This window comes from Watersipora subatra, chromosome 10 (assembly GCF_963576615.1).
Source record: "Watersipora subatra chromosome 10, tzWatSuba1.1, whole genome shotgun sequence".
Classification (NCBI taxonomy): Eukaryota; Metazoa; Bryozoa; class Gymnolaemata; order Cheilostomatida; family Watersiporidae; genus Watersipora; species Watersipora subatra.
The window spans coordinates 2,444,810-2,470,258 of NC_088717.1; the positions used below are offsets into that span (position 1 = coordinate 2,444,810).

A 25,449-nucleotide genomic window follows, 5' to 3' on the forward strand; every position below is an offset into this window, starting at 1 on the left:
TCTCAGGGTAGAGTTCTGATTATGTGGTTATTTCCTGTATGTAATAATTTGACTTTGCCCTATTAGCTCCTCATTTGTAGAGAAACCTTCATGGGTCCAAAAACGTGCCAGTAGGTGTGAAGACCCAAAACTGTCAGCTTCCCAATAGTGCGCTAAACTAAGGGTTAGCTTTAATGAGTTGAGTCGCACAAAATATAGACTTAGGTCCAATTTAAACCGCTTTGACATGCATTTCTCCTGCATTACTTGAGGGCTCCCCAGTGATTGACAAGTTGCTGCCAATAGTGAATGCATTCAAGATTAGATTTCAATCTATTGTAAAGTTGAAATGTGCCATTGTGCTTAACTTCTAAAGAGAGACTGAGTTTGCATTAATTCACAGGTTAGTAAAGCTGCAGGAACTAGAGTTAACTAGTAAACAAGAGTGAAGAAAACAAGACGTGAGGGTGTAACAAGAATTGCTTCTGCCATTAAATGAAAATGTTACCTTTTTATTAAGCGTGATTCGAAAAAATTAAACAGACTCAAGACTTTTTAAAGCAGCATATGCTGACTCTGATCTACTTATATGCGTAATACATAATTTTAGAATACAAGCAGCTGCTAATGCTTGTCAGCAAGCTCATAAAGTAGTGAGCCTATAAGCCTAGTACCAATCTGTTCGCTGCCAGTATGTCTGCTGCCAATCTTTGTCATGAATGATTTAACCAATAGATAGCCAACTGCTGATTTCTAGAATGATGTAGCAAGAATTGATGCTCCAGAACTAGAGCATGGTCAAGTTTGTGACCTTGGAATGTGCCATAGAGATTCCATTGGTAGACAGAATGAATCTACTGCCACCAATTGAACTCCGCTCAATTCTTTTGTGGTTCTTCTGTTGCTGGGCAACACCAGTTCAAGGGCTTTGATTGGTGCAAAAGCCTAGTATGTATGTATATATGAAAGTGACATTGAAGTTGTGTCATTTAAAATCCTGTTTCCTAACTTAATTTGAGGTGAGTGTTGTTGTATATGGTAGCCTTGCTTGCAGTTAGCTATATCTTTGCACTAAAAGTGTTGTTGTATATGGCAGCCTTGCTTGCAGTTAGCTATATCTTTGCACTGAAAGTGTTGTTGTATATAGCAGCCTTGCTTGCAGTTAGTTATATCTTTGCACTGAAAGTGTTGTTGTATATGGCAGCTTTGCTTGCAGTTAGCTATATCTTTGCACTGAAAGTGTTGTAGTATATGGCAGCCTTGCTTGCAGTTAGCTATATCTTTGCACTGAAAGTGTTGTAGTATATGGCAGCCTTGCTTGCAGTTAGCTATATCTTTGCACTGAAATATTGTTTAGAGGTTCAAAAACAGTCAAGTGAGTTTTCCATAGTTCAAAAGATACTTTGAAGTTGAAAGCTCTGTATTTGCTTTATCAACTGTAATTCCTTACATCGTAGTTGCAGCGCAACGATAAAAATCCTTGACCAATTGACCTAAATCTTTTGTTGTACAATGTTCATGACTCAATGCTACTAAAAACTAAAGACTAACTAAAATTAATTAGGTAACTAAAATGCAAGCACTAATAAAAACACAGATCACTAATTGAAAATTAATTAACCAAATAATTGAGCAGACAATTACTAACCTGCTGCCTAGTACTGTAAGAAGACCGTCAGCATGGCTTGACAATTTAAATAATGGTCCCGTGTTTTATAGATCACTGCTTGTGACAGAAGGAGAACAATGGCTGATCCTGTGGTGAGTAAACAGTATTAAGTATAATACAGTTTAAGGTAAAGAGCTTTAAGGAGTTGTCTTTCCTTTCCGCAGACCTGCAAGAACAGAGAAGCTTTGTGTAAATAATATTTATGTATGATTTGGTAGTGTAATTGAGATGTTTTCTAATCTTCTCACATAATATACAATTAAGTAATCATAAATGGCCATGTCATTTTGAGAAAACACTTTGAACATGAAGTTTGTTCATTGCCGCTTTGATTTATATAATAGTAACTAAATACTAGGCATGGCACGAGTAATAAAAACGCTTTGCAAAGTAAATTGATTTTTATTTAACATACAACTTTTATTACTCTGCATTTTAATTTAAAGCGATGATTGAGTTTTTTGCTTCCTGTCTTTCCTGTGCCCAGTTATGGCAATTAAGATCTAGCAATGAAAAATTAACTTCATACTGGGATTGAACCTGGAACCACCAGTTCTGCAGACAGCTATATATCCAATACACTACGCTGTCTAACTGATTATACTATGAAATAAATTGTGTACTTTACAGTGAATCTCATTACAAGGCATAATGAGTATTCTAAATTGTACTCATTACAATATTTTCATGGCGTCATCTAACACAGGGCTCCCAACCTTTTTCATTCAGTTCCCTCTTATGCCTTTTTATAAATTTGATTCCTCCTCGCTTTTAACTCACATGACTAAAAACAACCAATACGAATTACAATTTCATTTTATTGTACATATATAAACATAAAACAACATATTATCAATATTATGCAGCACACATACAACACACAACAAATGTGACCTTCGGCATGGCGGCAAATTCGTTTATGACTAGGTTAAATTGGTTGAATTGGTTCATGACTAGGTTAACTTACTATCTAATCAAAATTCGGATGAGTGTGTTCACATATATCTGGGTTCTGACTAGTAGCTCTACTAGTAGCTCATTATTAGCAACTAATGTTATAGATAAAACCAAAATATTAAATAATGAAACCCAAACTCACACGGCACCGCAGAACTCAAATTAAAACTTTAACAAATCCGACAAAATCTCTGTTTCCCTTTGTATATCCGACACCTCTCTGTTCCCCTTTGTATATCCGACACCTCTCTGTTCTCCTTTGTATATCCGACACCTCTCTGTTCTCCTTTGTATATCCGACACCTCTCTGTTCCCCTTTGTATATCCGACACCTCTCTGTTCCCCTTTGTATATCCGACACCTCTCTGTTCCCCTTTGTATATCCGACACCTCTCTGTTCCCCTTTGTATATCCAACACCTCTCTGTTCTCCTTTGTATATCCGACACCTCTCTGTTCTCCTTTGTATATCCGACACCTCTCTGTTCCCCTTTGTATATCCGACACCTCTCTGTTCTCCTTTGTATATCCGACACCTCTCTGTTCCCCTTTGTATATCCGACACCTCTCTGTTCTCCTTTGTATATCCGACACCTCTCTGTTCCCCTTTGTATATCCGACACCTCTCTGTTCTCCTTTGTATATCCGACACCTCTCTGTTCCCCTTTGTATATCTGACACCTCTCTGTTCTCCTTTGTATATCCGACACCTCTCTGTTCCCCTTTGTATATCCGACACCTCTCTGTTCTCCTTTGTATATCCGACACCTCTCTGTTCCCCTTTGTATATCCGACACTTCTCTGTTCTCCTCTCTGTTCCCCTTTGTATATCCGACACCTCTCTATTCCCCTTTGTAAATCCGACACCTCTCTATTCCCCTTTGTAAATCCGACACCTCTCTATTCCCCTTTGTATATCCGACACCTCTCTTTTCCCCTTTGTATATCCGACACCTCACCTACCAGCTGCTGTAGGACAGCAGCTGGTACACTATGAATTATACAAGAATAAAAATTCTCCTCTTAGGGGAATTCCACTCTGGTTGGGAACCACTGAGCTAGCACTATGTTAGAATTGTTGGCCAGAAGAAAAATGCTCAAACCCACATAGCCAACAAAACTATTGCAATTAATATAGAGCTGTAGGACAGCAGCTGGTACACTATGAATTATACAAGAATAAACACAGTATACACAGAATAAACAAACACCTTGATTTAAAAGATTTAGCATAGTAGATGCTGTGTATGTTGATTAAAAGTAATTTTTTTGTGCAAAGACCTTTTTTATAACCCGTGCAATGCAGGGGATTCATCTAGTTTATTTATATATTTGATTATTTTTATGTTTGGCCAGTCTGTTTGAGCTGGCTGACACCTAATTTTGTAATTTTTACACTTACAGGAGGTGGATAAATGATGCATTACACATTTTTTATGGTGGTGGGCTGCCCAGTAAACATATCAACCACGGGAAACTTTATACAATTTGTAATGTCTAAAAAATTTGATTGTTACACACAAAGTTTTTTCCATGAAAACAGAATAAAAAATTTTTTAATTTCATATCATGAAAAAATTAATGTGTTTTGTGCAGTTAAAAAAATTTACAGAAAAATTAAGACAGCAGTAAAGGTGTTTAAATGTGAAATAATTAGTAAGTAATGGCTAGATAAAGTCTGTTATACTCCGCAATAAAAATGTTTAATACTGATACAATTAATACCGAATAAGAAAATTAAATAAAAACATGAATATGTTTAATATTAACAGTAAGTACATAGAAGTGTGTGTATAAAAATATTACTACTGCTGTAGAAGCTAATCATCAAAAGTTTGAATGCAGCGACGCTGGTAAAAGCGTAAAAAATGAAGTATTATAATTAAATAGGCCTGCATCACTGAAGCGCACAAGGGTAAACCATTTTCTTTGTCTTGCTTATCGGAGAGAGAATGTGAATCACACATTCAAAAAATTCGAAGGAAAAAATGTCTAAGATAATACACAAATAAAATACTGTAATAACCTTTTGTGATGAACGCTCTAATGAACTCGTCTGTTGATGAAAAGAAATTTTGCATGTTAGCATACTATATTCATATAACATACACGTACATACAAATGACAATATGCTTACAAATGACAATGTTTTAAATAAAATTGATAAAAATGGTTAGTTATAAAAAATCAATTTTAAATAAAACACGTAGGAAAATAATATGAAAACTGCAAATAAAGTTGGCCATTTTGTTCGTATTTAATGGTAGTGGTACGCGAGCTGTTTAGAGCGTAAGCCAGCTTGAAGAAGCATACGTTTTAAAAACAGCCTTTTTTAAAACTAGATGCAGCTCACGGAAAAACTCGCATTGCTAAAAAAACTCGGCTATCACGTTGCTAAAGCACTAGGAAAAAAGATTGCGCATTCCAGCAATCGAACTGGTGCATTCAGAGGCACGGATGCGCAGTCACGCGTACTTTGATTAGTAGCTGCAATAAGTATAGCCGCAATGTCATAGCAAGGCAAAATAGCCCTGTGTAGTGGTGAGTTGAACGCAAGTTACATTTTTCAAGCAAATCGATTTTCCGATTTCAACCTCATTACCAAGCAGGTTTTCCATTGCCAGATTTTAATCCCTAAAACTGAACACAGGGTTTAACAGAAAGGCAAAAAGACAAAGACTGTGGTTTATATACTGTATATACATTTGTATTGAGTTAAGGACTTCAGATCAGTAGCAGATGATTGATGGAAGACTGAAAAACTGTTTTATTCTAAAAAAAACATCCACTCTCAACTTTTCCATTTTTCTCTGATATGCTAGCAAAATTTTTATTCACATTCAAACCCTATAAATTTCCAAAACCTATTTATCCTCGATATAAATACTTTCACAAGAAGTGACTGTATTTAAAAAAGTGCCTCAAGTATTGAAAATATTAGAATGTTAAATATTATTATAAAAAGCTAAAGGCTAACAGATGATGAATACATCTGGTGAATACATTTTAGGCACCAACAGTGGCCTTTTGGCACCAAGTTCAAAGCCTTGATGGTGATAGCGATACTCCGAGCCAAGGACTGAACACAGCAGAAAAGATTGAGTACTACAGTGTTCATGCTGAAGAATACGACAGCGAGCAAGCTGAAGCTCAGTTTGGGGGCCCACTAAAGGCAGCTGAAGCCTTGCACAAGTACCTCAATGGCAAGTTAAAACAATCATATTTATTGGCAGCTCAATATTTTAGAATGATAATGCAAAGAGCTGATAACTTCTGTTGTGTTGAATAATATTAATACAATTCCTTTTGATCAAAGGGTAGAAAACTTCTTCAATAGCAACTTTGATATGTTGAAGCTTACATTCACTATGAAGCAATTGAAAAAAATTTTATTCTAGCACATCTATCTATAGTTCACTAGCTATAGTATATGTTTTTAGGTAAGGTTAGAGTTTTTCAGCCCATTATAAAATATTATTTTCAGGCATTTTTGTTTTAATAAACATCTAGAAGGTACAAAATCTGCTAAAGCATTATGTCCTAAGGTATGAACTACATCTAAAGAAAAGGAATCAATTCTGTTGAATTAAACTAATCAATTCAATTCAATCTTGTTTTAAAGCTAAATCATCTAAAGAGAAAGAATCAATTCTGTTCAATTCAACCAATGATTCAATTCAATTTTAAAGTTAAAGCATCTAAAGAAAAGAAATCAGTTCTATTCAATTCAAACAATCAATTCAATTCAATCATGTTTTGAAGTTAGAGCATCTAAAGAGAAGGAAGCAATTGTGTTTAATTCAACCAATCGGTTCAATTCAATCCTGTTTTAAAGTTAAAGAGAGCTGTTGATGTGTGCTTGTTTTTTCATCTTATCATGTGTCGACAAACAGTATAACTTAAGCCTACACATTTAGGCTAAGGCTGAGGCTAAAGCTGAAGCTGAGGCTAAGCCAGGTGGTTCAACAGACGCTTTGTATTTACCGGTTATGTTGTTGAGGTTATAAACACAATTCTTACTTCTTTTGCTATACAGCACCCTTATCTTGATATATCATACATGTCACTTTAGTTACAATTTTCTTTTAAGTTGTTGCTTCACAAAGTGTATATTGCATACAATCTGTAGCTCTTAGGGGCTTTTCAAAAATTCACAGACTTTCTTATCAGTTTAAATATTAATTATATTACCAGTCTTAAAAAAGTCTAACTGAATTTTGTTAGTAATTCTTATCATGGTTTAATAAAAACATCAGTTATGGTACAACTAAATGGTAGATAACAATTTACACAAAGTAACTAGAAGTGTAATTTTAAAAATAAAGTAAAATCATTTGTCAATAATTGTTTTACGAATACCAGAAGTTTACTCTCTCAAAGTTATTCTCAATAAATGAAATACATGTATAAGCTTAGTTGATCTTTATTACATCTGACTCATTCAACCATTTAAATTAGATCTCTCAAAAATTCACAAAATTTTAACTAGGATAATGGTTTAATTAATTTGAAAATTCAAAAATTGATTGATTTGATTACTTTTGATGAATCCACAGAACTGCAAGAAAGCACCCAAAGAGATAAATTCTCACTTTTAATCAACTTGCTCTGCAGAAATGCATAATATCAGACTACCGTTTACTTATGCTTCTATAAAATAATATTTATGTAACAGGTCGAGTGGATGCGAGAGTGCTGGATGTGGCAGGTGGTACAGGAGAGGTAGTGAAACTGGTAAGATAAGGTTAACTCTTCCTAGACGTGAGCAAAGTGTAATGGCAGACTCTTGATTATAAATAATATAGCTCTTTACATTGTATATACCATGAGACTCGCAATGCGGCACATCACTACATTTGGTTATGGCCAAAAGACACATGGTGTGGCTTCCTGTTTCTGATTAGTGAGCAATTAATTAATTAGCTTATCGTACTAAAACAAAAAGAAACAAATATCAGCCTGCATTTAACCAATAGAAAATACGTTTACAGCTTTCCCGAAGTTAGCTTCGATTTGCAAAAGTTTTGTTTATTGCAATTTTTTTTAGCAATGACCAGTTGTGTCAGATGCATTACAGCTGAGGAGGCTTTACTAATTGCAGATCAACAGACTTCTGATGATTATTTATTGAACATTATTACTACTGAAAGTTCTTATTTTATTTTTAGCGGTAATAATAATGCCGTAAACTATTTTAGTGTTTGTTCTCTCGTCTGACTTAAAACATGCTCATAGTAGTAGTGAAAATGGCTGAAAAGGTGTTCGAGCTTATTTTGCAACACACTTGTGGCCTTTTAACTGGCAGCAGCTGATGTAAAGTTTTATGCTAATTAACTTGTATCAAAATATTTTTAAATGTTGCGCGGTTCATACTTCATAAGTTAATACAACTTATATATACTATTGCTATATACCCAGTTTTATCGAATATTTAATTATGTCCCTTGACAAAATTAATTTGGTAACAAAAGAGTGAAAAAGGAGGTTTAGGATCGTCTTATCAGCGTTCATAGGGCTCAGTTTAGATGAGCCAGAAACTGATTTACAGAGTGGCTCTTGAAAAGCTATCTGAAATTTGTGAATACATGTACGTTGTGGTTAGTTGGTGTACGTGAAGTTTTGACTTACAGTATTATTTCTCCTGTTGTGAAAAACTTTCACGAATACAAAAATATGTCAGTAAACCTGAAGACCTCAGGGGATCAGCTTTCCATTAGTACGATGAACAAAAAGTTAGCTTTAATGAGTTGATACTCACAGTATGTAGACTTAGGTTCCTCGCAGTATGTAGACTTAAGTTTCTCGCAGGATGTAGACTTAGGTTCCTCGCAGTATGTAGACTTAGGTTCCTCGCAGTATGCAGACTTAGGTTCCTCGCAGCATGTAAACTTAGGTTTTTCGCAGTATGTGGACTTAGGTTCCTTAACTACAACTAGCTTATACATTGATTACCTATAATGAAAACTAATTTTAACTGCCTTGTTAAGTAAATTATTACTTATCACAGTTATTATTATTGTAAGTTATTAAATTATCAAATAGGAGATTTTTAAAAGATCAGGAAAGAGAAGTGTTTGTTTAGATTTTTTAATTCAAAGTATTATTGAAAGAACTAATTAAAGCATGATAATACTAGAGAAGGTTTGTATAAAATAAGATAAAACAATATTGTGAACATTTGCTCAATTTAAGGTGATTTTAGCTAACGACGTTGATATGTAAAATGGCTTTGGATTTCCATCTTTAACTCGTTTAAACATTTGCAAGTGCAGTGGTTATGCTGTGATCTTCTACTACTCCTAAACGAACTAAACCACTTTAGAATATAAAGCTTTATATATTTTGATCAAATAGATAAATATAAATACAGTGAATGCATGCGTACGTAAACTGCAATGACGAGACATCCTTGCGCTCTGCCTTGCCTTGGCTCATCAGGCTCATTATATAGTTCTCTTGCTGGCAAGCTCCGCCCTTTCTTCAGAATAGCCAGCTCGGTCACAGGTCGATCTATTTGTTGCCGGCCCGGTACCAGGTCTTTCTATTTGGTGCCGGCCTGGTAGCCAACTGGCTTGTTTTGGTAGCCAAGCTGGCCAGTCATGCTTCCAGCCAGCTCAGTCAGATCGTGGACCAGCACGGTCTCCTCTGGGCTCAGTCTGACGGGGCTCACTCGAGTCTCTCGGCTCGGTCGAGCTTGGCTGTCCTCCTTGCTTCGGCATGGCTGTAACGATCTTCCTGTGCTCTACGCTCAGCTGCTATCTTCTGTCACAAAAGATTGAAAATACTCAGGCTTGCAAATTCCACTTAAAACTTGAAAACTAAAAGGAATTCAGGAGCTTTTCAGGGGCAGTTAAAAATATAACTGCACTCTAGTGAGCCTGGTGTGCTCCTTTTTCAGATGAAATGCAACAACAACTCCTTGCAACAGTGCATTCAGACTTGCTATGTTCGATCATTGAATATAAAACAATGCATATGCATATACAAAAAAGAAATGCATCAGAACGAAGACTTTCTTTTAACATCCCTAATTATTTACCATCTTAGTTAATAAAATTCCTTTTTTTAGTAAAACCTTTGACATGCTTCATTTTACATTGATATGATAAGCTTCTGCAGTTCAATAATATGATTGTCAATTATTTGTGTCGAGTTCTTCAACCGATCGACAGTTTGAAATTCAACAGGGAATATTCTTCTCTTTTACAGGTGTGCAAGTTAGCCGATTATAACAATATTGATGGACTAGATGCGGCTAAAGGGATGCTAGAGGTGGCGCAACAGAGTGGTCTCTACAAAGAAATATTCCACACGCTGTTCACTATTAATACAGGATTGGCACATGGTAAGTTAGTCATATATCATTAGACAAGAGGTTCACAACAGACGGATGTACATTCCACTAAAATATCACCATATTTCTTGTACAAGTCATTGTTTATGTACTTCATTAAACTTCAAACTTGCGAACTAGAAACTAAAGGTAGATGTGAACAAAACTGTATTTTATACAAATAGAAAATACTGCCAAATAATACACTTCAGCCTGAGTAACCTTAAATTGGCTTCAACCTTTATTTAAACACTTCTTGTATAAATGATGCTCACAGGCCTGAATTATAAGTACAAGTAGTAGTAATCAAGCTAGTAAACTGAGTGGGCCCTTTTTATTTTATATTCTTTATTTTTTGACTCCCTTAGTGTCATTACTACTTGGAAGTCTAACCTTGTATACACCAGCATACCATCTGATCCTAGAGCGGATTAACAACTTTCAGTTGGCTGTGAAAGCACGTAGGATAGCACAACTCCTATTGAGCTGAATACTATATTGAAGGTCCAAGCTAAGAGACTGCAATAAAAAAACTAATCAAATAATGTATACGTTTTTTTATACTCTTTCAAACATGTGATGTTTTAGATGTAACTGAAGAAACATAATTGTTGATGTACACCGAGTCTGATAGAGTGTGTATATTTGTTATGAATAGAAAAGCAAGCAGTTTTAGCGTGAATCTCTTGTTATAGAGGAGATAAAGTTCTTAGCTTTGTTTATATTTAATTCTTCATTACTAAGAACTTCAATTAGCATTTCATTAGAAACTAGTGCTCTGTCGGCAGCCATTTTTATTTTTTAGTTGGCTGGACGGTCTATTGGAATTTTGGCAATTCTCAAAAACTAAAATTCAAATCAATTTGAAACTTCAGAACGATACTGAACACGCATATCCTGCAAAATGACCAAAACTTCGCAATCTTATATAAATTGAAAATATGGAAAAGTAAGGTTAAAATACAGGTTTACTCAGGTCTTATCCAAGCTTCAAAGTGTTAGCCTTACCAATTTCATTCATTTTCAAGTGACATCACGTCTTTTTTTATGAACAAAGAGTTTTATATTATTCAGAACCTAACAGCACTAAGCAGCTAGTAATGTACTAGACAGTCAGAAACACATGGCTATGAGTATTTCTAAAACAGTAAAGATAGAAAGTGATTTTTACACTCCTGTACATACTTGTACATAATTGTACAGTCTCATTGTGTACATGCATTTTTATATTCAGTGACAGAACATAGCAAGTATGAATGCACTGCTGCAAGGAGTTGTTGTTTCCTGTCATTTGAAAAAGGTGCATAGCACGCTCACTACAGTGAGGTCATATTACTAACTGCCTATAAAAAGGTCCTAATTTTTTTCTTTACAAGTGATCAAGTTTCAAGTGAAAATCGGCAAGTATGAGTTTTTGTAATCTAGTATATGTTTCAACAATTTAAACATGGAAATCCCAAAGCTCTTTAGCATTTCAATGCCATTAGCTAGTATCGCAATAAAATAAACAAATGACACTATTCTACAATTTTGTGAGTTACTTTTACAAACCTTACCTTGCAGCAGATATAATGCATATATTTAGCAGAGTGAAATTGCAATTTTTCTCATTGCACGTAAAGTTATTGTTGTATAACAATCTCCTATAGATACCTATGATGCTGTTATATGCTGCGGGGGTGTTGGTCCAGGCCACATAACACTTGATGGATTTCAAGAGATGCTTAACCTTGTAAAACCAGGTAAGTTCCAGCAATGATGTTCAAATGATGCCTAAAATTGAGCAGTCATCCTAGTGTTTCTGTTACAGATGCATGGGTAAATGCTACTGCTTTGATTCATAATGATTATATCATATTATACTGATTATTACCATTAATTATAATATTAACTACATAATTACTATATTAGATTTATATCTTTATATCGGTGTTATTGCATTGTTATTGATATTTAATGAGCTCTACCTAGCATAAAAGTAAAACATGTGACTCAACTCAAAAGTGAACACCAGAGCTAATAGAAAATTACATTTAAAAGCAATGAAGGTTTGTGTTATAGCTGTTGGTGCAGCATGTAAAAATGAGGTTAAGGTCTTTTATGGCACAAACAAGTGTCAGCAGGATGATTAAAAAATACTACAATCTAAAAGTAATACATATTAGATCTTTATTTATCAGTGAACAGCATACACCAATGATTGAGTATGCATCCAAACTTTATTCCTAGCGACTCATTAGGAGAAGTATAATTGTTCCAAGCACTGTTCAGACTTTTGCTTTTAAAAAATCTGTTCAAAACAATAAAACTTTTGCTGAATGCGTGCTTCCATCCTATTTCTTCAATGCTTAGGGAACCAGTTCAGTGGATAGCGTATTTATAAAACAGAGAACTAAGTTGATATATGATCTTGCCCCTGAATTGTTTTATTCCTGAGTTGATAAGAAATGGAGCAGCTGATATGCGACTAAAGCTCCTTTAAAGTATGTATATCACAAACCTGCTAACAGTTACTTTACACAAAACTCAAATTCAAAACATAGTAATAACTTTGTCAAAATGAATTGACAGGTCAATCCAAGGAAACTGCCAAAATGCGTAATTAAATTGAACGCTGTCTGGTGAGCTTGCCACTATCAACATTATGGTTGGTTGTACACAGAGGATAACCCAATGCTGTAAATCTATGCCCTCGCGTAATAAAACCGTGATGGATGTAAAATGTCAGCTTGAGTCAGCTGTTATGTTTACTCACATCTCTACCTTGTTTTCTTTACATTTTTCTATCAAGCCATAAAGAAATACTACAAACAGGAAATTGGCATTACCAAACCCTAAATGAAATACTGCTAATGGTATACATGTAAATCTGTACTATAATAAGGGTTATGTCTGTATTTTCATCACTCCGAAGTCACAGTATAAGGTTAGAAAATTAGATTGCTTTCATTAGGATTTGAACTCACAACTTCGAGCTTGGTAACCTTAAGATACATCCCCTTAACTAATTAATATCTCTCCCACATTTTGGAATAGTTCAGTAATTGGTTATTACACCTGAGGATCTCTCACGGCGCATAGGGCTGCAAGAGTACTGGTATCATGTAGTATAACCTTTACTATAATAAGATCCATGGCTGGCTTTTTTCCACCTACCCGGAGCCACAGTTTTATACTTTTTATGATATATATAAAAAATATTGCGTTATCCTTGATTAGAACTCGTGACATTTTGCTTTGCAGCCTGCCACCATCGCCAACACTTTCCAGCATTTTCTAGCATAATTAGGCAAATTCTTATATAAATAATGTTTTTATGCTTTCTTTAGGTCTTCAGTTCAAAGTGTTTCATTTTTGCAAACATCTGTTTTAGGTGGTTATGTCATCAATGTGATGAGACGGCTCTACACACTGGAGTATCCAGGCTATAAAGAGCTCTCACCTATGTTACAGCAATGGGAGAGTGAAGGAAAAATCAAGCTACTCGAGGAAAGCGTATTTGATGGCTACTTTCCAGGCTATGAAGGAATCACCACTGTGTTTCAAAAGCTTTGATTTCGACGAGTCCTGTTTGCAATAATTTAGGAAAACTTAATGTTTGTAGCCCAAATTATCAAGTCATCTGCTGCTTTTCGACTCATTTGCAAAGATATACAAACTTCTTTAGTTTAATAAACTTAATAGAAATTGTGCTAATTGTGAGAATGCTAATATTGTTCCTGTAAGAGAGCTCTATTCTTTAGAGGCTTGATAGAAAGAAAGTAAGGAGCAGTAACAAGCTTAGTCAAATACAACTCAAAATTTCAAGGTCTAAACTGACTTGTGTTGAACTCTCATCAGATGGCAAACTAAATTCTCTACATAGAAACACTAGTCTTTAAAGCAGTGCTTCCTTGTTGGTTTTCATCACTGAACCCTCTATGGCTGATGCGGGCAATTTCACCAACCCGCCCCCTTGTATTGAATGAAACAAAACAGGCTCAAAACGTAATGAGAAACAAACAGACATTATCTGAATATAGAAAACAATATGTTGTTGGAAGGTCATTCTACATAGAGTCTAATGTTTTCACAAAACAGCAACATATAAAACAATTCCTTTTATGATATTTGACTGTTTACCTGCTTGATAACCATCTAGGTTCATGTAGGGGACGACAAATACACTTTCTGCCTCTTCAAGATTGATTCATGCAGCCTGCCCCGCGAGCAACAGTTCGTACCCCGTAGTCGGGAGGCCTTGCTCTAAAACAGTTAATAAAAGTTACAAGCTGCATATTAAACTATAGGCCTATTTAGTTTTTTTATGCGATGAAAAGTTGTTTTCTGCAAAACAGTTGCACATATATTACAACATCATATTCGTAATCGCAAATGGTTCAGTTCAGAGCATAGTGATCTTCTTTAGATGCTTGGTGTACAGAGAAATCTTTTAGACTATAACTTAGCTCCATAGATGAGAATGCTCAACACACAACCTTCATACTATGTTAGTAACAGTTAGGTGTCTGTTGTTTCAGATTAATTTCATAAGCTTTCCAAAGGTTGAAGTCACCAGTGCAAGATGATCATTTACGTTTGAGTTCAGTTAGAAATTCCTACTGATTGTGACACCATTGTTCTAAAGTTTGCAACATTCTTTACAAAGCATCATCTGCATTTATTTTGAATTGGACATTCTTTTATGAAAAAAACAACTAAAAACCAGTCTTTGGTTTTTTTAGACCTAAAGCCTTAGACCAAAGCGGTTAGACCAAAGTCTTTCAAGCCAGTGAAAAACATTTAAAAAGATTTTGGAGGCCTTGTCTGGAATGTACCATAAAGACTGCAAAGTCTATGTACAAAAAATTTAAAACAAAGAATTTGGAAGTTATTTTGAAAGAGGTACAGAAATTTCTGTCAACACAAAAAATAGAAACCCTGACAGACTTGTTCATAGGTTAATATGCTTGCTCAAGAAAAAACGAAGAAGTACATGCCTAATAGGGTTGATACAAAAACATGGTCTGAGTAACTCCTCATTTGATTGAAAAGCGATCAGGTAGCCACCCTTTATATTGAATCAGACCTTGCATCCTCTCATGAAAAGCCTACATAACTAGATGAACAGGCAACTTTAGAAAGGTTTTTTCTATCAGCTAGGTCAGAATATTAAATCAAATCTATAGAAGTCTCAAGTCGATGCTCATTTTGCTCTTTAGTATGTTTCTGGATCTGATCTGCGCAAAATATCAAATCTGAAACATAATTGTGATTTAAGAAGGAACGGTTCAGCAATTCTTTAGAAGCAAGAGAGAAGGTAAAGCCTAGTTCCCTTATATGCTGCAAGCGCCAGTGGCAGGATCGCAGAGCTATCAACGCTTAGATGGGACCCTACTTGCCGAGTACCGCCGGTAAAAAGCAAGGAGCCGCAAGCAAAACCTTGTCGAAAAACCTTTTCAAAACCCTTCACTGTACAGGTGAAGGTCAGCACTGTTACAACGCAATGGCGAGCGGCACTTTCATGCGATAATCAGCAATGCCGTTTTATGTGAACATAAGCCACTGAGCCTAGCATCGCAAGTGTTTTGCTGCGTGAGATTACCACCAGGGTTCTGCAGCCGATACGAGAACTACTCTCCATGGGCCCGTAATTTCTGAGTACTACCCTTGTTTTTGAAGAGCTAAAATTTTGGCATGTTTGAAGTTTTGTAGTATAGTTTTTTTGTGCTTAGCAGTGCAATATCAGTTGTGGATGCCGTGTTAATTTCATGCAAATCTCCTTTAAGGGGTTTTCTGACAACTTTATATTTGCATGAGATTTGTTATTACGAAGAGCAGATGCTACTTTCACACGTTTGTCTAAAGGTTTGGTTGAAGTTGGGTAGATCTTTAGTAATGCAGTAGTTGTTTCATGTATTGACATATTTTTCAATCCAGCAGTCTGATTTATCAGCTGTGTCAATAATGGCAACACCATCCTGTACAATCTCTTGGCTTCTACAAGGAAGCCAACAGATTGGCTAAAGGGTCTGGGTGCAATATCTACAGCTGAGTAAATTTTCTAGATATCACCAGAATCAAGAAGTGATTCAATTGCAAAAGCAGTGTGAACCCTTATATTTTTTATGCTTTCCTTAGTGATCCGATATTCTTCTGCTAGGCATTAATTTTGGTATTCTTAATGTTTCTATGTTGATTCATTTTTATATGAAATCTGATCTCTTTGTTTGTCATCTATGATAGACAGCGAGTGAGACAGCATACCAGTGAAAGTTTATTTAAAGTTGTCTTTTAAAAGTATCAACAGGCCAACTTTAAATTGCTTTTTTATAATATTCAAGCAATCATTTGGATTTTTTGATCTTTGAACATCTTACATAGTGAGCCGCAAATCTTCTCACATTTGGCAAGAACATTGATTTTCAAAACGTCCATTTTTAAGGATTTGATCAATCTGTTGTGGTTCGACTCTGGGTGGAGCATCATGTAAAGACTGCAGTGCTGGGATCTCTATCACAATCAGCACTGTGATAGGTTTGCAGAGAGCCAACTGCTGCACTTTTCAAGTTGTTGAAAATAAATCAAATTACAGTTGCACACTTTTACTGCTAACATTTGAAAAACAGTCTGAATTTGTTTGTAAAATGATAATATTTATTAATGGAGTTTTAGTGGCACTTTAAATTTCCTGTTTACTGCCATGATCTTATCTCACAGCCACTTGTATTAGTAGTAAGATAAGAGAAGATGGCTGTATAGCAATTCACTTACAGATAATCAATGTAGATAAATTAGCAGATGGGTTAGTCTTGCGAGGGTAAATAAACTTTTATAATAGCTGCTCATTGGTCAAACTAGTCACCAGACAATAGTGAACAGTTTCTGCAGTCTCAATTATCCCTAAAAGCTGATTTAGACTCATCACGCTGAGGCATTAGAAGATTAATATTTTGTTCGAACACTCGTATATATAAAGAGAAATGTCAGCTGCAGTTGGCAGCTGCTTTTCTGCAAAAATATTAGGAAGATGAACTCAATAATCAACTGTTCATCATGCTTCTGTGTTCTGCTGACTTTTCTTTCTTTTTCAAACCTGTGTGTAAGTACATTCTTATACCGCCTGCTACAATTAGTAACTGCTAATTCCTTGTTTTAAAATCTTATGTTCCGCATTTTGCATTTCACATTCACAAAGATGAGAAATTTCTTTATTGTATCTTTTATAGAGTGCAGATTTTGTCAAAGAGACCTTTTTAAAAAAAGGAGGCTACAGATTGGCATCGTATTATGAGGAATATAACAGAAGTTCCATTTCAACCTGTGGACTGCTCTGTATAGCATCAAACTACACGACGTGCATTTCATTTGAGATTGATCCAGACAAAGGAAGATGCAGGCTGTCCAACTTGCCTGCGGCTGAAAATAAAAATGACAGCGTTTCAGATGTTTATGAGAGTAAGATTCTAGTACCATGTTGAGAGGAACATACATTTTCATCAGCTTCAGAACTGATAACTTTGCCATTTCATTAATAATACCGATCATGATAGTCATGACAGCCAATATATAAATAACAATAGTAATAATAATAACAGTAATAATAGTAACAATATTAAATGTAATATAAAGGGTGGCATGACAAAGTGGCAAGTGCAGTGCACTGGAGCATATGCAAGAAACATGAGTTGCCCCACACAAAAAATGGCACGACCACCGTGCAGACGCTGTATTGGAGAATGAGAAAGTGGAGCTGCTATAAGACTTTAATGCGCAGACAGACAAGGTTATTAAAGCTAGAAGACCAGACCTGATACTAGTAAACAAAGAAACCAAACAATGTCAGGTCATAGCCATAGCTATACCTGGAGACACAAGGGTAGTACAGAAGGAAGATGAGAAGATTGGTAAATACAAAGAGCTTGGGTTCGAGATATACAGACTGTGGAAGATGAAGACAGAAGTGATACCAATAGAAATTGGTGCACTCAACAATATCAATGAGGCATATAGCATACCTGGCCGAGGTAGGAGTAAAAATGTATTTTGGGACTATACAGAGGACAGCCATCTTAGGAACAGCTCACATATTGAGGCAGGTCCTCTCTTAGTGGAATTGAGGAACATGTCGAATCCTTTAGCCTTTTGTTAAGGCCCGGACTCCACATGGAATAAAACCAGTCACCTACTACCACATGACTGTGAAGAAAAACTCTAACAACAATAGTAATAATAATACTAATTATAATAATAATAATAACAATAATAGCAGTGCTAGCAATAATAAAAATACATACGCAAGTGAAAATGATGTAAAGTTTGTACTTGCTAGAATGTTTGAAAGTTGGTTTTGTTATGGCAGCTAACAGATAAAAAGATTTCCATGCATGCTTTGTGTTGCAGTGACTGTGATTCCACAGAGTTGCCCTGCACTGCCGGATGGAGTCAACACAGTGACTATTGATCATAAATCTGTTATATATTCAGGCCATATATTTACATACAAGTGTGATGAAGGTTATGCTTCTAATGCTAGCATGAAACGAACATGTAGAGAAGATGGGACATGGTCTCAGCTACCCCCAAACTGCACTGAAGGTAAGAATGGATTTAAGACTAAGACAAGTACTTTGGATCAAGGGAACATTAAATGGTGTAACTTCTTTAGTTATTTAGTTTCAGGGCAGTAATGATGTTGAAGTTCATAAAGCTTGAGGAAGTGATCTACTTTTTGATCACTGATAACTAGTATGGCAACAGCTCCGTACAAAGTGAGAGATCGTCATGTGTAATAACTAATCTACATAATTAATTTTGTTATTGCAAGGTCTGAATATTTTAGTTTGATTCCTATGCAGTGCAATATTTTTTTAGAATACTCCTTGATGTAGACAAATGAAACAAAGGAGACAGCTTGTTATATAATAAATATTTTTGCTTAGTCGTAAAGGCATCTGAACGTAATTTGTAGTCTATACTAGAGAGTTTATTAAGATGCACACTTGCGTTGAAGTATAAATAGAAAATGGTGCATTTGTCATGTTGGGTCAAAGAATGACACGACCAAATTTATACAAACAAGTTTGATTAAAAATACAAAATAACTATTGGAACTTTTTATCAATCTCTTGTTGAGCACTTAAATACTTTTATATATATAGATATATATATATATATATGTATATATATTATATATATTAATATATATTTTATATATATATTAATATATATATTATATATATTAATATATATAGGTATATGTATTATATATAGTAATATATTATATATTATTTATATTAATATATATTAACATATATATATAATATATACATTGCTATACAGTATATTATATTTAGTACCTTATATTTTGTATATTTAGTAATTTTAAGAGACACTGCAAAACTTATATTTTAATAGCAGTAATTCCAGTGTTCCACAGCGTGTGTAGGTTTTCAACACTAATGGCTGCCTGCACTGTTTTCACTAAAAACAATCCATGAATGTGTTCATTGATTGCAATTGTCCGTAATGCGTGTGAAGGCTCTTTCTAGAGTGTCTAATCAGATGGCCGCTTATGAGGCTAGTTTTCACAAACCCAATAGAATCATGAAACAAAATGTGTTTGGCAACTTGGCTCTAAGCCTGGAGCATGTGTGAGAAGTTTGAATAAAATTGGGCAACAAATGTTGAATGCATAACATTTACAACACAGACTAACAGACAGATAAAGTTATAGGGATGAATTATCCGCTTAGCACTAGATTTGAGCTTGGAACTTTCAGGTTTGCAAATCAACGAGCTAACCTAATGCGATGCACTGTCCTTGCCATACTAAGGAATAATAGGGCACATACTTAGGCCTCACTTGCAAAAATACTAGCATGCTTAAAGTTCATGATTGCGTTATAGACCATTATACATAACATTGCAAACTAGGTTCAGATGTAGGACACGACTTTTATTATGGTGAGTTCCTAGCTTTACTAACCTAAGTTATTCAAATTCATCAGGTAGTTATTTCATTACCCGTGTAACGTCAGACAATTAACTAGTCTTTACTACAATAAAACCTGTGCTCATCCGTCTATTCGAAGCCAGGCTTAAAGGCAAGGAAAAAAATGCATCACGGAAATTCCATGACTAGCAGCTGATTCGCCCAACCACCTTACTGCATTGTGAAATAATTGCGCAGATACTTATTACACATGATGATATGTATATACAGTATACTATATATATAGTATTCTGTATATACAGTATACAGTATATATAGTATACTGTATATACAGTATACTATATATATAGTATACTGTATATACAGTATATTATATATATACTGCATATACAGTATACTATATATATAGTATTCTGTATGTACAGTATACAGTATATATAGTATACTGTATATACAGTATACTATATATATAGTATACTGTATATACAGTATATTATATATATACTGCATATACAGTATACTATATATATACTGCATATACAGTATACTATATATATATAGTATACTGTATATACAGTATACTATATATATATTATACTGTATATACAGTATACTATATATATTATACTGTATATACAGTATACTGTTTATACAGTATAATATATATATAATATACTGTATATACAGTATATTATATATATATTATACTGTATATACAGTATACTGTATATACAGTATATTATATATATATTATACTGTATATACAGTATACTGTATATACAGTATATTATATATATATTATACTGTATATACAGTATACTGTATATACCGTATACTGTCTATACAGTATATGTATACTGTATATGCAGTACTGTATATACAGTATACTATATATATAGTATACTGTACATACAGTATGTATGCATATACAGTATACTATATATATATATTATACTGTATATACAGTATACTATATATATATTATACTGCATATACCGTATACTGTCTATACAGTATATGTATACTGTATATGCAGTACTGTATATACAGTATACTATATATATAGTATACTGTACATACAGTATATATGCATATACTGTATACTATATATATATATATTATACTGTATATACAGTATACTGTATATATAGTATATGTATACTGTATATGCAGTATTGTATATACAGTATACTATATATATATAGTATACTGTATATACAGTGTATATGCATATACAGTATACTATATATATTATACTGTATATGCAGTATACTATATATATTATACTGTATATACAGTATACTATATATATACTGCATATACAGTACACTGTATATACAGTATATACATATATATGCATATATATATACTGCATATATACTGTATATACAGTATACTATATATATAGTATACTGTATATACATATACTATATATAGTATACTGTATATACAGTCTACTATATATATAGTATACTGTATATACAGTATACTATATATATATAGTATACTGTATATACATTATACTGTATATACAGTATAATATATATATAGTATACTGTATATACAGTATAATATATATATATATATACTATACTGTATATACAGTATACTATATATATATATTATACTGTATATACAGTATACTATATATATAGTATACTGTATATACAGTATACTATATATATAGTATGCTGCATATACAGTACTGCATATATACTATATATACTGTATACTATATATACAGTATATATAGTATACTGTATACACAGTACTATATATACAGTATACTATATATACCATATACTATACCATATTGTATAAACGGTATACTGTATTACAGCATACCATTTATACAATATGTTGTATATACAATATACTATATATAGCACATGTATACTGTATACTGCATATATAGTATATTGTATATACAGCATATTGTATAAACGGTATACTGTAATACAGTACTGTATCTGTGTATACTGTATTACATTACTGTATCTACAGTTTCTGTATATACAGTATACAGATACTGTAGATTACAATAGAATAGCTTTTGTTTTCTAAGACTAGAGTAAACCAGCTTTTATAGATGAGACTTTTAGATTACTGGTAGTTTTAATCATCTATACATGTTCAAACTGCTTTGAACAAACCTTTTGTTTTACCCGAGGATTTAGTAAGGATTTAGTGGGAATTTAGTACTTGCTGACAAAACTAATTTTTTGCTGCAGTCCCAAAGATGCGGCTGGTGGAAGTTTACATTCAGGAGCAAACGACTACCAAGTACCTTTATCATGAGAATCTTCCAGAACTTTCAGAATTTACTATGTGTTTTTGGTTTAATGGGCAACCAGATGATGATAAACGTCGGTTTGATTTTCTGTTTAGCATCTCAGTAAAAGGTTGGTAGTACTGGTATCATTATTTAATACTATTTACTATCTGCTATTCCTTGCTATTCTAATTTAATGAAATCCGACTCCCTGTGCAAAAGGTTACAACTGCATGAAACTGCAATATTCACCACCTGCAGAAAAATTTGTCAAAAAAAGGGAGCGGAATTTAACAAGTGAAGGAGAGAGGGTGAAGAAGAGAAGAGAGACGAGAGAGAGGAGAAAAAAGAAAAAGAGAGAAGAGAGAGAGGAGAGAGAGAGGAGAGAGAGGAGAGAGAGAGAGGAGAGAGACGAGAGAGAGGAGAAAAAAAAAAGAGAGAGAAGAGTGAGGAGAGAGAGGAGAGAGAGGAGAGAGAGGAGAAAGAGGAGAGAGAGGAGAGAGAGAGGAGAGAGAGAGAGAGAGGGAGAGAGGGAGAGAGGGAGAGAGGGAGAGAGGGAGAGAGGGAGAGAGGGAGAGAGGGAGAGAGGGAGAGAGGGAGAGGGAGAGAGGGAGAGGAAGATAAAAGGTTATAAAAAGTTGGTTATTATAATTTCAGGCCAGTCAGATCAGTTATCCATCTCATGGAGAGATTCTAAAACTATCAGAATGATGTTTCCAGCAACTTCATATCTACTCATGCCTCCTCATGATTTAGAAACTTACTGGCTTGGCTGGCATAAACACTGCTTCACCTGGAAATCAAACTATAACTTCTCGGTAAGTGAAAAATATAGACATGATAGTATACGGCGGTATTTGCAAAATTTTATAGTTAAAGGAGACAAAGTTTTGTGAATAAAAGTTGACAATATTGGCCAGATATTATAAAAAAAAAACAGTACAGGCGCAAACCTTTGACTAAAGAGATTGGTGGTTTATTTGTTAACCGATTCTTAATAACAGCATTTCAAGACAATCATCTAGTCATCCACAGGCAAAGATTATGAAGATAATCATTTTTTGTAACAAAATGGTTTAAAAAAGTACACGGCTATTTGCTATAGACTTCAAATGCATAATGGTAATATGAAACTTTCTGAACTGCTTGATCATTGTTGTCTGTTTGTCTAGCAGCCATGTCCTTATACATTTAAACTCAATTTTGTGAATACAAGCCAACTCAGAATACATAAAGCCATTTCAGAATTTGATAATATTTCTATGGGTTGGTTGATCTTCTTGTGCTACAAAAGTTTTCAAAATGACATTGAAACTACTAACAGCCTAATAAAATGAAAATAGCATATTATTTGGGTTGAAAGGTTCTAAATTTGAATTAAACAACAGTTTAAAGGCATTATGCATTCATTAAATTCAATGGCAGAAGCAAGATGCTATGAAAACTTATTGTAATAATGGTATCGTGTTGAGGTTTTTAGTTGTCAAATCATTTAACTCCCAGAATATACTATGATGAAATCATTTTCACTTTTTTAAACTGTTCAATTCAGATCTGAAGCCAATGAAAAGTAATTAAGTCAATATTGTTTTTTGAAATCAAACAAAAAATATGTTATGAATAAACACCATAGAACATAAGATGGCCTAATATATTGCAATAATAAATATTGCATTAAGATGCAATGAGATCAGGTGCTAATCAATTGTGTTCAATTACAATAAAATTTAATGTAATCAATGTGGTGCTATAAAATAATAAAACGCAATACAGGGCAAAAAAAATTTTATACAATATTTCCTAATATTTTTAAATAAGATTCATAAAACTATAAACGTGATTTAGTGGTATGTGAAGACACTTTATGGATGTGATTTAGTGGTACGTGAAGACACTTTATGGATGTGATTTAGTAGTACTTCAAGACACTTTATGGATGTGATTTAGTGGTACGTGAAGACACTTTATGGATGTGATTTAGTGGTACGTGGAGACAATTTATGGCGGATCACTAGACCTTCTCATGGCAGTTGGTACTGATGAACATAAAGTACCTGAAGGTGGATACTTGATCCTTCTCAATGATCAGGATTCATTTGGTAAGCTTGTTTAGTAACACTTGTATTACAGCAGTATTAGTAGTTTGCAACTAGCTATCTTAAAATCACTTTAAACTTACAATCTTTTCGTTCTCATTCACTTTGTGACACTTTGAACAATATGCTGATTAGCACACATTAAGTGTTCATACATGGTTTATATTCTATCACTGGAGCTTTTACAGCGGTATTTATTGCTATATTATAAATTACTATTAAGTATTTTAGTAACTAATCCATTGCTACTGTTGCTATTATTTTTATTTATTTTTGTTATTTACTATCTGATACGTATTATACTTGTTGCTACTTCTATTATTCATATTAATTATCACTATCTTCGTCATAATCATCTTCTATATGTTAATACAATAGCATAAATGTTTGTTGTGTAGCGCTCTTTAAAGAACAACAAAGAAGGAGATGGGAACAGCTCAGAGCAAAATAATTTCATTCATTCAAAGCGTTTGTTAAATTTTAGAAAATTATGGTAACACAGCAAAGTCAATAACCTATTTTAGAGTTGGAGTTTGATTTCAGAATGATTTTACTCATGGCCAGGGAGGAGGAATGGCCTTCACTACAAACATACACAAACAAGTTTTGGAAATATTGTTTTATGTAGCTGTTGCTCATAGTTTAAATTAAATATCGCAAATGTAACCTTTCCAATCTAATTTTACACGTGTGCAGTATAAGTTAGGAACACGATATTGAATATTGAAAACATTATCTCATGCAATTTAAAAGTGTAAAAATCATTACAGAAAGTAAACATGAGAAAAGGTAAACATGAGGAAAAGTGAACATAGGATAAAGATAAACACGGGAGAAGTAAAACTAGGGAAAAGCAACTACAGTATATAACAATGTACACATGTCAGCAAAGTAAACATAACAAAAAATTAAAAATGGGAGAAAGTCAACATGGATTTCTTTGAGTTTTATTAACCATCAAGCAAAGACTAACCTGAGCAGGTGACTGCGTGTGGTGAAGAGTGCTAACTAAACAGTGAACGCATAACCGTGAACGCATAACCGTGAACGCATAACCGTGAACGCATAACCGTGAACGCATAACAGTGAACGCATAACCGTGAACGTATAACCGTGAACTTTTCATGGGCCTAGCAAGCTGTTATGATTGTTACAATTATTAATGACTATTTAATAATACTAATGGCTACTATTTATAATCAAGGTTACT

At 34.0% G+C, this 25,449-nt stretch overlaps 1 protein-coding gene and 1 long non-coding RNA gene across 2 annotated transcripts; both read left to right on the forward strand.

The window, feature by feature from the left end:
• Positions 1-976: 976 nt before the first annotated feature.
• On the forward strand, positions 977-5,802 carry LOC137406614 (uncharacterized). The gene is made up of 3 exons (XR_010979919.1): positions 977-998; positions 1,699-1,740; positions 5,615-5,802. It is a non-coding gene; the product is annotated as an uncharacterized lncRNA (long non-coding RNA).
• A 1,060-nt stretch (positions 5,803-6,862) lies between these two features.
• LOC137406207 (demethylmenaquinone methyltransferase-like) lies at positions 6,863-13,629 on the forward strand. Its single transcript, XM_068092743.1, has 5 exons — positions 6,863-6,878; positions 7,280-7,338; positions 9,814-9,949; positions 11,587-11,679; positions 13,311-13,629. Exons 1-5 carry the CDS (start codon positions 6,863-6,865, stop codon positions 13,490-13,492), a joined length of 486 nt encoding a protein of 161 aa, XP_067948844.1. The 3' UTR covers positions 13,493-13,629.
• Positions 13,630-25,449: the final 11,820 nt, after the last annotated feature.

What these genes read in the sequence shown, in the direction of transcription:
- LOC137406207 (XM_068092743.1), top strand. An exon ending in CAGGAGAGGTAGTGAAACTG is followed by an intron (nt 7,339 to 9,813) that starts GTAAGATAAGGT and finishes TCTCTTTTACAG; the next exon opens with GTGTGCAAGTTAGCCGATTA. An exon ending in GCTTAACCTTGTAAAACCAG is followed by an intron (nt 11,680 to 13,310) that starts GTAAGTTCCAGC and finishes CATCTGTTTTAG; the next exon opens with GTGGTTATGTCATCAATGTG.